We start from the raw sequence: 15,758 nt of genomic DNA, 5'->3' as shown, positions 1-15,758 counted from the left end.
TCTGCTGCTTCCTTTTTTGCTGCTTGTTCCAGCTTCTGACGCGCGGCTGAAGCATCTTTGCTGCTCTAGCTGCGCGGTGAAAAAGTGGCTCTGACGCGCGTTGGGCGGAGCTACTCTATCCTTTATTTGCCTTGCAGCTATATTTGCTGTGATCAGTGGGAATAAAGTAGTTTTAATGTTTTTAAGTGGGAAAATCCACCTGAAAACTTAATCAGTGCAGTCAGTTTATCCTGCCTTCCAATATTATTTCTGTCGGAGCCGCTCAGACCCCCACATACCAGAGGTGCGCTGTCAGTAGGATCCCATTCAACGGGCTTGTTTGTCAGACATGGTAATTTTTCTAAAGGAAAACTGCTAAGTAAAAAGGTCCTCACAATGTAACAGTGAATATTAGACACTGAAATTTTTTTTTTATGAAAGAGGAAAAATGTAAATGGAAAAATCACAGCTTAAAATAAAACTCAAGATTTGTACTTTTTTATGTTGTGTAATTTTCTTTTTCTTCGAATTGATATTATAAAACTGGTATCGAAAAAAGTATAATTCAGGAGCCGGTATCGAAGTGAAGGTATTGGTATTGGTACCGGAACCGAACATTTTTGAACAATACCCAACCCCAGTTCCAACAATATAATAATATTAAGAGTTGTTCGGAGGACTTTATGTGAGCTTCCAGCCTTAGTGGAAGGCATGGGAATTGCAGAAACAGAGGGAGACGTTTTTGCCGTTCCACCACCGAAAGAGTAAACTAATAGCACATAAATTTAATTAACAATCATCAAATTGTTATTAGACCCAAATGGGAGGGATTTTTAGTATTTTTAGCTATCATAAAGTTTAAATTACCCATAGTAGCATAAATGTAATAAGGATAAATTAACATTAAACATTAAATAATCATAAAGGAAAATCAGAAAAATGTGCAACAATATAGTACAAAGCGATTTCAGTTTCATTTACAGCTTGTAAACAAATAATCACTTTTAAAAGAAGTGAAAAAAGTTGTGGAAAAAATTAAAAACACAAAGTGGGAAGATGTAGAAAACCTATATAAAAAACATTTTTTCATTAACGCTTGACACCATCTCCTCCTTGAAGCTTCTAACATTCCAGTGTGGTATTTAATCTAGATTACGTATCATCTAGATTAATGTAATTGTAATCTTGGAAGTAATCTAGATTAATCTAGATTAAAATCTCTCATTTGAATTCTGTCAAAGAAATTCATGATATGCGTGTGCTACCTAAACAGTAACCTGTTCAATACATTTTCTCTGGAGCAAACCCAGCATCTTTATAGCTGCATCCATGTTTAACATTTTCTGAGAAGCAGGCAGAGTTTCAGGACTGACTTTGGGGAGGCCTGCTTAGCATCTCTGCCTTCATAAACCATACACATAAAGCACAGCCATTTAACTTGCTAAATATTGAATAGTAATACTTTTTACCCATAAGGTTTACTTTTCCGTTATTCATCTTTAAGGATTTTATCTTCCAACATCTATTTTTCCCTTTAACAAAAATGTAGAATCCTATAGAATTCTTATCCCACTTTAGAATGTATGTTTAAGGCTTAGAGGCTGATGCCAACATCTTACAAAAGCTTAAACACAGTTTACCTTATTTAATATGAATAATTATGCCCATTCCAGACCAGCCACCAACATTCAGACTGGATTCTTACTGTTATAATTCATAGTTATAAACATAAAATTCAAAGAACAAACACTCTCTTTAGCCCAATATAACTTTTTTTAAGACCACAAATATTTGCAACAAATATTAGAGACGCATCGATACGAGACAGTGGCAGTTCATGGGCTGGTGTTTTTCATGTGGGGCATAGAACAAAAATAATAAACAACAAGTTTAAAAAGTATAAAAATATATTGTAAGCAAGAAATCCATAGCTATCAGCTGGAAAATGTTGACGTACCTTAATACGGCTGAAGCCTAAAGGCGGATATAATTGTGAAATACTTGTTAAATTGTAAACTGTAAAGGTGAATGATTAAACAGGTCATAGGGACCAATCAGTAACACAATGCAAAAACTGTCCATCTAACCAGGCTTTAACTGGAAAAACTCAGCAGTTTCTGACAAGGATTTGTTGTCTATCTTTGCTAGATTAAGTCAAATTAAGACCGGACCAACAGGAATTGTTGACTTGAAGCCAGACACACTGTGCCATATTTTCAATTCTTGCCCGCAGCTACGGCTCACACTGTACGATGAAACCGCAGGGTTTTGTCTTACAGTATAAGTTAATAGCTTATGATGTTTGTTCTCACACTGTGCGCCCAGATGCGATCTACCGGTCACTGTGCGTCTAAAAACCACGTCGGACTCAGCTCCGCAGTGAGATGGCATTACTCGGACTTGTCTATCCGTAAGCCAAACAAGTAGAAGAGGAATATGAAGCTTACAAGAGTACAATGCGCTGCCTTGACAATTTGTGCAATTTTGTGGGTTGAAAGCCCTAAAAAGAAAAGACGGCGACGTATTTGGGCAAAGACATGGCTGAGGAAATGTGGCTACTATGATCTGTCAGTTTTACAGAAAAAGCTCCTTTTAACTTACACCTTCTGAGAGGAAGAAAAATAATCCTTTTTTGTGCATGCCCACTGAGTGATTTGCCCATGACTAACTTACATTGACCATATGAATTTCAAACATGTTTGATTTTCTTCGGACCTTACGATTCCCGATCGGGAGGTAGCCATGAGCGGCTGATTGCCCCTTGTTACCCCCTGTACAGTACATGACGCGCGATGAGGCTGACAGTTGGCCTGATCAAAAAATTCTTGCACGACTGGAGAATCGTACAGCGTATGCCCGGCTTCAGAAAGATTTTAACCCTAATATTTCTACCTTGATTCTTAACTAAAATTACACTTTTTTATGATGAAGATGAAATTATTTTGCCTAGCTGAAATTTCATTTTTTGATCATTTTAAATCAAGTAGACTTAACATATCAATATAATATTCTGTCCACTTGTTTTAGTTTGGCTTTCTGTAAATGATGTAGGTTGTTGCTTTTCTGAATAAAAAAAAAATATATGCATTTTTTCACTAACTTAATACCCTAATTTACATAAATCAGATCACTGAATTGACAATGCAATCCTGAGACCAAGAACAGATTGTCAAACTCACCTCTCCCTTTTTAACAGTCATTGACTGTCTGCGTGGTGTGATCTCTTCATTAATGCTGGACAAAAAGTTCTGGGAGATTCGCAGGGCGTCCTGCAACAATGGAAAGTCTGGATGGCTGGAGGGTGTGTGCTTCAGAAGGTCCTAAAAAGGAAAACAGAATAATCATAAATTTGTTTTCAAAAGTGGTTCACCATGACAGAAGGTTGTGACCCCAGATAACAGACTTACATGAAGGACTAGGGTGCTGCGTGTCACCCTATCCACAGGCTTATAGAGTAGAGCTGTGGAGGAAGAAGAGTTGCTCAACTGGAGTCATCACCCTATAAAATATACTACTGAAGGCTGGCAGTTGGACAGACCCAATACTCACTTTCCAGAGAATTTTTAGCTGACTGTTCTTTGCATTCCTTTGTGCTTTTTACTTTGAGATTCTGACAGAGACAGAATGAAAAAAAAAAGACAAAAGGAACAAAATACCTTCATTAATTAAGAGCTGTGAAAGTGAGGACAACAAAGAACTGCCCTTTCATCACTACTCTCAGGTAGTCCACCACTAAACCTCCCTGCCGTGTGTAGCATGACAACATACCTCAGATATCTGTGCAAACTGAGAGTTGGCCTGGCAGCACTTGTCTGCCGTCTCCACAGCAACCTTATAGTTGTCTACGAAAGCCCGATACACTCCAAGCTCGCTGGCCTGTAGTGAACAGAGGCGGCTCAGATTAGACTCACTCCAGGAGAGAATAGATTTTAGGGATTGCTGCTTTATCTCTGCAGCATGCCACAATCAAAAATACAGTCATCCAGCTGATACAGCAGATTGTGATTCAGCATTACCTTCTATTTTTAAACCTCTTTACGCATGTGTCTTTAATCTTTTGCCTTCAACAGTGAAAACTGAAGTTACTTTGTAAGCATCCACCTCCTATGGAGCCTTCTGCAATACTTAACTACCTGTAATGTGGTGAAGCGACTCTTTTATCTGGCCAGGAGACACCTTCAGGCAGTCTACTCAGATGTGAGGTCCACCAAGATCCCTTAAGCTTTGAAATTAGAGCCAGAAACTATCAGCTTCCCACTCTGCAGGTCTTTACTCTTTAAAAAATCTTTACCAATCAAGGAAAGGCATTTAAACAAATTAGTTTTTCAAAGTTAGACACAAGCTAAATACTGGTCTCTTTGATAAAAAGTCAAAACGCTATGTGGTGTTATAGGAAGTTGTTGTTTTTACTCACAGAACAAACCAGAATGTTTTAGTTTGTTATATAACTCCTGTTGTAAGTAAACAATGATCATGTTAATATTGATTAAAATTGATCATTGTAATAAAAAAATTTAACATTTTACACATACTAGTCAAACATATTCTTGTTTACACCTTCTTATTTGTGGTTTAAAGCATTATTCCCATCTTCCTTCAGGTTGAATCAAAGTAAGTGGAATATCAAGTTTTGCATGTCTGGGTTCTGTTCGGACATGTTGCTCTATCTCTAGGATTCTATCACCCCTAAGAAAAAATGCGTTACAACTATTTTTTTTGTGTACAAAGAGTCTGTTTATGCTGCTAACAAAAACTTGGGTAAGCCAAGATTTTTGCAGGAATCTGATCCACTTATTTTAAATTGTGATTCAGTACCTAGATTTAATAATAATTGAACTTTATTGATTACACATTGACTTAGACAGATTTTATTTTGTCCTTTTGAACACCAGGTGTAAACAAAAATACATTTGGTTAAGTACAGCTCTCTATACTATTTTATTTTTTAAAGTGCAGGTAAGCAGCAGTGATAAAAACACTGTGATGAAATAAAGTGATGTAAACTTGAAAAATTGGATAATAATACCTAAATGTTAGAAATTTACCTTTGCATTTACGGAACCCCATTCCCTTTGGGGAGCAGTGGGCTGCCATTGTGTGGTGCCTGGGGAGCAATCAGGGGTTAAGGGTCTTGATCAGGGACCAAGAGTGCAGGCTGTGGGGATCGAACCGGGTACTTGCAACCTTCTCAGAGCACAAATGCACTGCTCTGACCACTAGGCCAACAATCCCCCGCTATCAACAGAAATTTGGATTTCTGTTGATAGTGCTCATGTTTTCTAGCAGAAGTTAAACTTTTCTGGAATGACTGCAGAATGATTCCTACTGCTCCTTTTGTCCTCCTGCTCCCTCGCTAAAAGTTCTCCAGTTTTCATCAGATGTTTCAGTTTTTTCCTGCATTGTTGACGGTGATGGAGCTTCACAATTAAATGCAATGGCTGTTTAAACATTGTACGTTGCGGTGGAGCTACCAGATCTGCACTGGTGGTCAGACCTACTTAGGGCCCTGCCCCTTCTTATGACGTCATCATATGGCAACTCCACTGTATTGCATCAATCTCTTTTGGACTCACAAGCTACTATATTGGCTATTATTTTACATTTCATGCAATCTAAAGTAGCCGAAAGTTGTTAATCATTGTCTGTCTTGAAGGAAAGCACTGCGTTCTAAGACAGACTGAGCTCTGCCATTCACCAAGGTAATAAATAAAAGTCTCAGCTTATTTTTGTTCTTTTTATTAAGATCTGATGGAAGGGAAGGACAAATGAAACTTTCTTAGAGATTTTAGAAAAATAAAACAGCTATTAGAAAATGACGTTTTTGTAACACTAAGTTAAAAGCAGGATAGCCTTACAGACATCCCAAGTCTCCCGAAACTTCCGGGAGACTTCATCAATCATTAGACAGGCTAATGCTACAGATTCTCCCGACTAGGCACAGGGACGCTGCAACTCATCCTTTAACTTCCTCCAGTCTGAAAACAATGCTAGGTGCTGTTTGGCATCCCGTCGCACAAGCATCCTGTCTCTTACAGCCGATGGAAAGAAAATAGACTGAATAGTTCCATTCTTTAATAGTGTGACCACCAAAATTATTAATATTTGACTAGTGCATCTATGGATTTATGTCAACAATAAAAAGTAAAAAATAAATTACAGAGGTGCATAACTTCCAAGGATCAGGATGGAAATAAAAACCTGTGTACCAGCTTTTGGAAGAGGTCGCCTACACACTGCTGGTAGCTCCAGTCTTGGACTCGGGGCAGCAGAGCATTGTAGAAATCCTTGTGGATCTGATGGAGCTCTGGAACTTTGAAGAAGATTGTCTCTATCTGCTGGATGGTCAGCATTGGCTGGGAAGTAGTGGCTGCAGCCTTTAGAGGCTTCATAGGCTACGAAGAAAACACAATTAGTTCAAAACAGACAGTGTAAATAAGTCTATTAATAATTTCAAACTGTGTTTACAGAAGTGAAGTAGACCTACTGGACAAAATAATTGATTTTTTGAAAAGGGCTGAATCTGAATAGTGCTGTTTTTTTGTCGAGGTGAAAGGCGAAAGGTGAAAAAACGAATTATTTTCCACTTTTACCTGATGTATTACAACATTCAATTGCCAAGCACGTCACTTGGGCATTGTCAGTTTAACTATTACTCTTGCAAATTTCAACGGTGAAGTCCTCTCGAAATCTTTAAACATCTTTGTTGATTGCAGATGTGTATCATAGTTTCCATTGATTTTGCTTGTAAAGCAGAGAGAATGGCGCTCGGCTTACCGTACCTTGATGTCACTGCAGGAAGATGTCAGGAGGGAGGTGTTACTATATGTGGGCAAAAATGGCCGGTCTCGGACTCGGTGATCGCATCAAAAAATTTTATTTTTATCTTTTTACTTGTTAACGCTGAATTCATTAAATCACTGCAAATGTATTAGGTTTAGGTATAGATAATGATCCAATGATTATTCTTTGCTGACTAGGAACCAATTACATTAAAAAATTCTTTAAAGCTAAGTTTAAAGTTAAAGTGTATTTTACGTACAAAACTAAAAGGATAAACTATAGGGATAAACGGGGATAAAGTAAAGGGATAAACCAAAGGGATAAACAGGTTTTGACTATGGGTATGCTGATCTGACAGAACACCGGCTCTGGTGTTCTCGCAGCATACCAATCAGAGCTGAGGCATTTTAATGTGAGTTGCTTGGCCGAGTGTTGAATTCCGAGCTTATAGGGCGGCCCAAACAAAGGCCTTGATATAGCTAAGAAAACATGCAAATTGAACCGGAACCAAAGGTTGTTCCTATAATTTGCAAATGTCCTGAGTAATTTCTCGTACTCATCCAAAATGGAGTGCAATATGCTGATGAAGATTCTCAGTCATCCAGGTCAGAGTCATTCCAAAAAAGTAAAAAAAAAAACAAAAAACGCTGGACTTTGTTTTCCAGGTTTGAAGACATTTTGCTAACAATCCTGAAAGCTTTCTCAATTCAAAATGCCGCGAGTAGCGTTGAGTTCCAAGCTTATAAGGTAGTTAAAACAAAGGCCTTATCGCTTAGAAAATATACATCTTAAACTTTCTCTAAAAAGTTGTTTTTTGGCAATTGAACTGATATAAATCTTACCTGAGCAGATGTATTTTTGGTTACAAATGGTAGGAGACAGTTGGAATATTGCAAGACTCTTTGGTGTGTTTAAAAACAATGAAAAGACGGACCAAAAAGCATTATTTCTCAAAGATTTCTACAAAGATTTATGACAGATAGCAAAATGATTTCTGAGCGTATGGTCAATCAAGCTAAAATTTGACCCAACAATTTTTTGGTTTATTTTTAATATCAACAACACATTTTATTTGGACATTTAAGCATAAAGTATTTTTACATACAATCAGCAGGGCTTCCAGGTGGTTGAGGTAGGTTTCCTCACTGGCCAGGATCCCAGACAGAACCCATTTCCTCATCTCCTGCCTCTTTTCCTGTTCCAGCTCCACCTGATTCGACATGGGATCAGGGACAAAAGAAACCTGTTAGAAGATGTAAAAAGGTTGCATTTTCTTTAACCAAGATGGCTACAGATAACAAACCTGAAGCTTGTTTACACTCTGCAGGAGTTTTACATTCCAAGAGGCCTGCACCAGACATTGGTTGCCATTTAAAAAAAGTAAATTTTCCCTCTCACCAAGAAGTTGTTTTAAACTGGTCAAAGATATTAGCCACTGAAGTAGGGACATATGTCAGTAAAAAACGATTAGTGGAACAAACAACTGAGCATCATCAAACTCTGCTCTGCAAGAAAAAGAAGCAGTGTGTTAGCTGAACCCATGCACCTCCACCCCGATAAGGGCTTTGAAAATCACAGATGAGACTACCACACATAGAAGAACGGAACAAAAAGGAGAAGGGATGTTAAAATCTTTTTAACACCTGGTTAACCAAAGTATGCATGGTCTTTTCACCAACACCCTGCCTCACAATGAAAAGCATTTGCCATCTGGAAGCTGCACTGTATTTAATTGGTAACCTATGGGTGCAACAGCAGGATATGTGGCAAATTTTTTTTATTCATTTTGTAAACACATAGTGTGTTTATAAAATGGAAAAAATATAAAGTGTTTTTTTTTTAATCTTATTGTGTTTTGCATTAAAATGCAAATGGCAAAGTTTTGTATTATTATCAAAATGTTTGAGAACTTTGATGGACTGAAATTACACAGTTTGAAGAAGTTGTTGGCTTGACAAACACTGTAAGTGAAGGAAAGCCACGTTATCACTACCACTGTGAAAAAGTGCTTCAATTCAATTCAGTTTATTCATATAGCGCCAATTCAAAACACTCAATTTTAAAGCACTTTATAGGAGACAACACATTAAAATTGGATATAAGATTCTGTGAAGGAAAACCAGTTGATTACATCCAGTCACTGACTTGCAATACATGCTCCTCCTGGATAAGCGGTGATGATCATCACTCTCATTTTGTTGTTGACTCTTCAGCAATCCCTCACACCAATGTCGCTTGTGTGAAAAACTCCCTTTTAACAGGAAGAAAACTCCAGCAGAATCATGCTCAGTCTGAGTGACCTTCTGCAAAGGCGGACTGAGGTTCAAGAAGAATTGTCTCTGTAAAGTATCTTGATGTGTTGTGAATTAGAGCTATATAAATTACCTGAATTTAATTTAATTTTCTGACTGACTTCTCTTTAGCAGCTTTTTTTCTTTGCAATTTTGTGTTTCTTGTCTAATTTTTGAGTTTACAAGTGTAAACTCTTGTGTTTGCAGAACTTTTTTATCATGCCGTTCACCCCCCCTCAGTAACTGTATTCAAGCTCATAAAAACAGCTTTTTGAGGAGCTAAATTCAATTATTTTTCGCTACACAAGACAAAGGGTATAAGTAGTCATAGTCCAAACAAAACACACTAAATTATATGACATGTTATGCTGTTAAAGAAAAAGAACACTAATTACCTACAATAAGATGAAAAAAACATGTTTCCTTGTTTTTGTTTAACTTAACATAGCAGAAAAACACGACACAACACGAAAGGAGGAACTAAAGATAAAGCATGGTGTGCACAGAGTTTGGACAGAATATACTGGAGAAGGCTGCAGCGGCAGAACTGACGTGTAACGTGTCAGAGTTGTCCTTTACCGACTGTGTGGAATCGAGAGAACCTGAAGAATGCATCAATCTGCTGTTCCTGTTCTTGGAGTGGAGCTGTGGAGAGGAGGAAGGAGACCCGGTCAACGACAGAGCCCCACAGTCAGGCTGGTTCTCCTCTGAATGCTCCAGGTCATAGCCATATGATGGAGGGTTTTCGATATGGGGAGCATCTGGGAGAAATATGAAAACAAAGGACAATAGTCACATGGTGTGCTGGTAAGCTGCTGGGTCCTGTTAAAACAGAGACACATTATGGACTAGGCATCAAGCATAAGCAAAATTTCCAACTGGAATCTGAACTATGTCAATGCCAGACAACATCTATGCCCTTTCGTTGGTCAGCCTGTGCATCACTTCAGTTGACATGACCTTTGGTGGCATATTAAAGTTTATGTATAGAAAATCTGCCTTAAGTCTAAAACTTAGCTTCATATGAACCAATTGATCGCTTAAAGCCTAATGATTCAATATCTCCAAGAGAAATTTATAAAGATATTAACTAAAACATATGTCATAAATTCAATGCAAAACAGTTCAAAAAGTGTGTGAACAGAAATTTGTGTGGATTTGTGGAATGTTGAACTCATAGCTTCCTCCACATGATGCTCCAAGCTGTTAGCATGGATTTTAATGGCAGCCTTTTTAATAATTTGCCATCCAGTAAGTTCAGAAAGACGGCCATGTTAGGTTTGTATGATATCACCAAATCTTGCAGAAGCAAAGCTGTTGCTGTAATGCAGATAACGGTTACATTCAATGCTAGATGAGCATCTACAACACCAAAACTTATTCACACAGGCCAAGGAGTATGCTGGCAACTGCAATGTTATTTTATGTTTTCTCTCACTTTATGTTAAAGAATAAGGTAGTTAAAGCTAAAATGTATAATTTTTAGTGACATCTAATAGTCAGACTGCAGTGACATGAACCGCTCACCCCACCGCTTCTCCCCCTCTAACAATACAGAAGCCATCATGGTACCAAAGGGGTTCTGCAACGTCCTCATCATCTTCTCAACAGATGATCTGGTTTGTTTACATAGATAATTTTCTACATAGTATTTTATCAGTCTGTGTAGGATAAAGATTTGATATATGCCTAACTTGCTACAGTCACATTTGAGCGTAATAATTACCTCTATAGTCACTAGTTTGTCAGCTCTGTGCCTCCATAGCACAAAGATGTATGGCTCCAAAAATGTGAAACCTGCTGCCATGTAATTATAAATAGCAATTTCTAAGGCAATTAAATCAAAGATTGGGACTTTCATTTTTTAGATGAAAATTACCTACTTATCTATAATGTGTATATCTGTGAGTACATACCTTTAATTATTATACACTGTAGCTTTAACCGTTTTAGTTTGTCCTTATCCAGACATATTATATAATTTCCAATAGGCAAGTTGGGGGTTGTACACAGATTACTAGTTAAAACAAAAAATTTTAAGACAAATGCTTTTAGATCACTGTAGTTAACATGTTATGAACTTTAAAAATAAATCCACAACAACAAGCTCTAATATTTTGGCATTAAATCCACAGTTAAATTCCACTGACCTGTGACCTACATAAATGCAGCATATTCCAGTCACAGAGCTGAAGTCAGGTCAGTGGATAAACAAGTAAGAAGGCAGGGCAAACACACATGCCCTGCTCATTATACACAATGTCCCCCTTCACACACTTGTTTTGTTAAGAAGGATTCTTTAGCTTGGTGTGATTTTTCCTTATTATTTACCATTTATTTAAACAAGTCCTAAAAATCAAACAGCAAAATATATTTTTTAGGATCCTTTTAAAAAAATAAAATAAAGGAGGTGTTGCAACAGCATTGCTTGCAGCCAGGCTGTTCTGGACAAACATGATAGGAATACATGTAACACTTGTCATTCAGAGTTTTTAAGATTAGCAGCCTTCTGCATACTGTAATTACCGTCAGCCACTCCAACTCACCGACACATGTAATCATTATTGTCCCTGCTGTCAAATTTTTGGCTGCTTACTGACAGAAAACATCTAAAAGGTTTTCTAGTGAAGGAGGATGTCTAAGATCTCTTGCAGTGTTGAGCGAGGTATTTTAAGAGAAGGTCATAAAAACTGGTTTACCGCAGCATGAAAACAGGAAAATAAAGGATTCCGGAAACTGGGGGAAGGTGGAGCCATGTCATCTGGAAAGCCCTAGAGGACAAAGCATAAAAGATGACATCCAACAAACACCCAAGCCCAAGAGGAAAGAATAAAAGAGGGTACTAATGCAAGGCAAGCAGCATCAGCAAACTAAGGAAGTCCTAGTGAAATGGTTAATAGCAGGCCTGGAAAAAGATGAGGAACACACCTCAACAAGATCACTGGCTCAGCACCATTATGAGCAATTTTTTAAGGTCCAAACTTATCAAATACCACAACCATATCTGGAAAGGTATTTAAAATGTGCTCTTAATTTCATACACTGCACCCTTTCTGTCTAATATGGAAACAAATGACAAACACAGCGCTCACTTGGCTGTGGTCATTGTAAGAAAGCTGACGTGACAATAGAGCCTCAGTGAGTCCAGTTATTGTAGTGATCACAAGGACGCCTACTAAGGAAGTGTCCAGGCAGGTTTGCCCGGAAAATTCAGCAATCCATTTGCTCCAGAGAGGAAACAGGCTTTCTACACAAGGCCAACTCTGTGCAAACAGCCTTTACTCCTTCTAACACATCCTCCGAAAGTCATGCCTGTTACATTTATATCCTTAAAGAGCCCCCATACTTTGAAGGGCAGAGATGCATAGTTTAACGGATCTGGGAAGAAGTTAAGAGACACTTAAACACATTTAAAGCAACTTTTATCCTCGTGTGCCTCAGACAGCAGTTACCTGTGGTTTCAGAGCAATAATACCAAAAACAATTCTTAGTCCTCTAATGTCAGTTTCAAATGATATTCTCCAGGTTTCTGTTTTTGAGACTATTTTTATGAGCACTTATAAGGTACGGTGTTCTCATGGTAAACTCTGTCCTTTCTGCACAAATGTTATTCATGGAGATATTTTGAATCTTTGGAAACATTTATGCCCAAACCCTAATGCTTTAATCTCCTAGTTTAAAACTGTCCTTAGACAAAGTCAGTGTTCTTAAACCTAAGAAGTAAGTAAACGTCAAAAGTAATCAAAATTGTTAGTTTCTTTATATCCACAAAACTCAATGTAAATTGTTTTATAAACAATTTTTTCATTGAATCTTGGATGACATGAATCATAATTTTGTGCACATAGCTTCTGCAATCTTTTAAGAACTTCTGACAGGAAAATGTCCATCACCATCAGGTCTTACACTGATGCAATGATGAATGACATTAGTTGGTGGCTGGTAGCTTTCAGGGGTTAGACTGCAGTAAAACAGTGCTTTTAAAGTACAGAGTCTATGCAAGGCATGTAATTTTGGTGTAGTTTGGGAAGTAACATTTTGTTTGTATATTTTGAAAATAAAATACAGACAAATGCTAATCTTAATTTAGTCCCCATAATCTAAAAAAAATGATAAAGCTTCCAAGTGTATTTGCTGATTGCCGTTGGTATAACCTAAAATGCTCTTTTACATTTTGCGCCTTAATATATTTCCTCCAAATCATTAAATACATTCTGTATTGTTAACAGATACTACTCCTCCTTCAAAACCATTTCAAATCCCCTCTACTTTAACTAGACAGCCCTTAAACTGTGAAAAAGATTAGGCATAAACCTATAGGGTGGTAAAGATGACATCCCTATTTAAAATCCCTACTATCTGCAGATTAAAACCTTTTCAGGCTGTGCAATGAAAACATAATAAAGACATTCTAATGATGTTACATAAGACTAAACAGCTGTGGATTTGAGCTACACAGAGAAGGGGATCAGAGAGAAGCTGATCTAGTTTTGCACCATCACTGGACTCTGAAGTTCTGTTATTCAAGAATATCATTTAAAACTACTGCAAAGAATAAGGAATCACCAGATATAATACAAAACTTCAGACAGTAAACAATTCAGCAACATACTTTTGTTCCTATTTCTTTTTTCCTAATTGACACCGAGAACAAAGTTTTAAAAATAGACCTAAAGAATACAACCCTCCACCAAACAAAGCGTCTCCAAACTCTATAGCCTGTGTCTGGAGAACAATTAGGCATCATAGAGTACTTTTCCTTCCTGCAGCATGTGAACAACAGAGACACTCAGGACAGATACAACAGGCCTGTTAGACATTCACCCATGACAAAGCAAAGCCACATTGAAAGCCCTGATCCTAATCCGTACAGATGAACTACGATAAAACAGGCAGAAAGGGATTGACAGATGTGCTGCAGAGATAAAGTCACCCACGTCACAGCCTCTATGTCACATAAATAATCAAGTAACACTGTTCAACTACAACATGGGTCTTAATTCAAAATTTAAATTTTTACTTTTGTAAAAACAAACAGCTTCTCCTTAGACTTAGGGTGAGATTATGTGCTCATGAAGCAGCAAACACATTTTAGCTGATTAGATTAAAATTCATAGCCTTGATTTAACCCTCGCTTATCATAGCTGAAAGAACAGAGGGGGAAATAGCATCAAATTCAGATACCAGTTTCCAAAAGTAAAAATCAACTGAGCAAGAAGGTCAATGAATTGAGCCCAGCTGAAACCAAAATAGCAGCATCCATATTCCCCCAGTTCAAAACAGAACACTGCCCAGACCCATGAGAGCACAGAGACAATAAATACCGACTTATCCTTCCCTGCTGTGAACAAATTGACCGCCCATGCAAAGGACAGCCAGCTGATGGACAGAAATGTGATCACAAGCTCTCCCACAAAAACAAAGTTTGATTTATGCAGCTCCGAATAGGCCGCATTAGCAATTTGAGGTTGACGACAACATTGATTTCATGCACTTCTGCATTAAAATCATGCAGCAGGACATAACAGGTGCTTCTAAATTATTGAAAACTGTCTTATTTTTAACAAAAGTATCCAGCATTTATTAGTGCCATGGCAACACTCTGATTAAGGGCAAGTAAAAACCTAACACTTTTGGAGCTCACTCGACAGTCTATAATGGAGATGGATGGAAACATTGATGATTGTTCCAGAACATCTAGTCTGGAACTGGTCTGTGTGGTGAAACCAGCAGCCAGTTCAAGCTCAGCAGAGTGCATAGACGCTGAGGCATATGGAGGCATCACACCTTACAGATCAGAACAATCCAGACCTGACCTGTAGCCTACAGATTCAGTTCCAGCTTTCCCATCAGATGCTGTGGGATGATGGTGTTGCAAGCTGAACTGAAGTCCAAGAACAGCATCCGCACATGGGTGTTCTTCTCCTCCAGGTGTGCTAGGCTCAAGTGAAGAGCAGAGGAGAAGGAGTCTTCAGTTAGGCAGTTCCATGGTTAGTCAAACTGGAACGGATTGAATGCTGGGGGGAGACTGGAGACGATGTGTTCTTTTAGCAGCCTTTTGAAGCACTTCATCATGATAGAGTCAGTGTGACACGCTAGTAGTCATTAAATGAGGAGACCTGAGATTTTTTTGGGACCGGAATGATGGAGTCAGACTTAAAGCATGCTAGCACTTAGCTTGGTCCAGCAAGGTGTTAAAAAGGAAAAGCCATCAGTTCCCTTAAAGTTTTCTATATCTAATAATATTGCAACTGGAAAATTCATGTGTTGATGACATGATATTGACATTTTCTTGTATATTTTGTAGACAAAATGTTAACACAAATGATCAATGGAATAATTTCAAGGAGATCCACATAAAATAGATTTTATAATAAAAATTGCTGCAATTCAGAGGTGTCTAGCACCGTTTAATGACTTTGTCAGAAAACAGGAGTGACATATGCAGGAGAACATTAGAGTTAGAACAGTGCTTTTGTTTTTTAAAAGCTGCTCAAGTCTGCCTTCACACTGGGTTTAGCTTTCTGCTTCCAACGCCATAAGGATGGTGTCAGCTTATTTAAAGTTCCTAAGGTTCTAGAGCAGCTTTCAAAATGGCTGAAGCAGATCACAGGAGATCTGTAAGTTGCAGCGCCCCTCTATGTCTCTTCTGTGCTTGGAACATTTTGAGAAGGACGGGTTTTTTATTTTGTGCCCGCAATTATTAAC

At 37.9% G+C, this 15,758-nt stretch overlaps 1 protein-coding gene across 1 annotated transcript in view; it reads right to left on the bottom strand.

Annotated features, from left to right (window-relative positions):
• The window catches only part of bcr (breakpoint cluster region), a 40,481-nt gene extending 28,715 nt beyond the window's left edge, over positions 1-11,766 (bottom strand). The window contains 8 exon segments of the mRNA XM_015396612.1: positions 3,159-3,299; positions 3,387-3,439; positions 3,529-3,589; positions 3,748-3,855; positions 6,186-6,371; positions 7,865-7,969; positions 9,603-9,811; positions 11,750-11,766. Of these exon segments, the coding sequence (XP_015252098.1) occupies positions 3,159-3,299; positions 3,387-3,439; positions 3,529-3,589; positions 3,748-3,855; positions 6,186-6,371; positions 7,865-7,969; positions 9,603-9,665 (717 nt within the window). The 5' untranslated portion in view covers positions 9,666-9,811; positions 11,750-11,766.
• Positions 11,767-15,758: the final 3,992 nt, after the last annotated feature.

The sequence above is a fragment of the Cyprinodon variegatus genome, unplaced genomic scaffold, assembly GCF_000732505.1.
Source record: "Cyprinodon variegatus isolate N-32 unplaced genomic scaffold, C_variegatus-1.0 Scaffold809, whole genome shotgun sequence".
Taxonomy (NCBI): domain Eukaryota; kingdom Metazoa; phylum Chordata; class Actinopteri; order Cyprinodontiformes; family Cyprinodontidae; genus Cyprinodon; species Cyprinodon variegatus.
The sequence above is the reverse complement of the archived record's forward strand: the minus strand, read 5'-3'. Positions and strand labels throughout refer to the sequence as shown.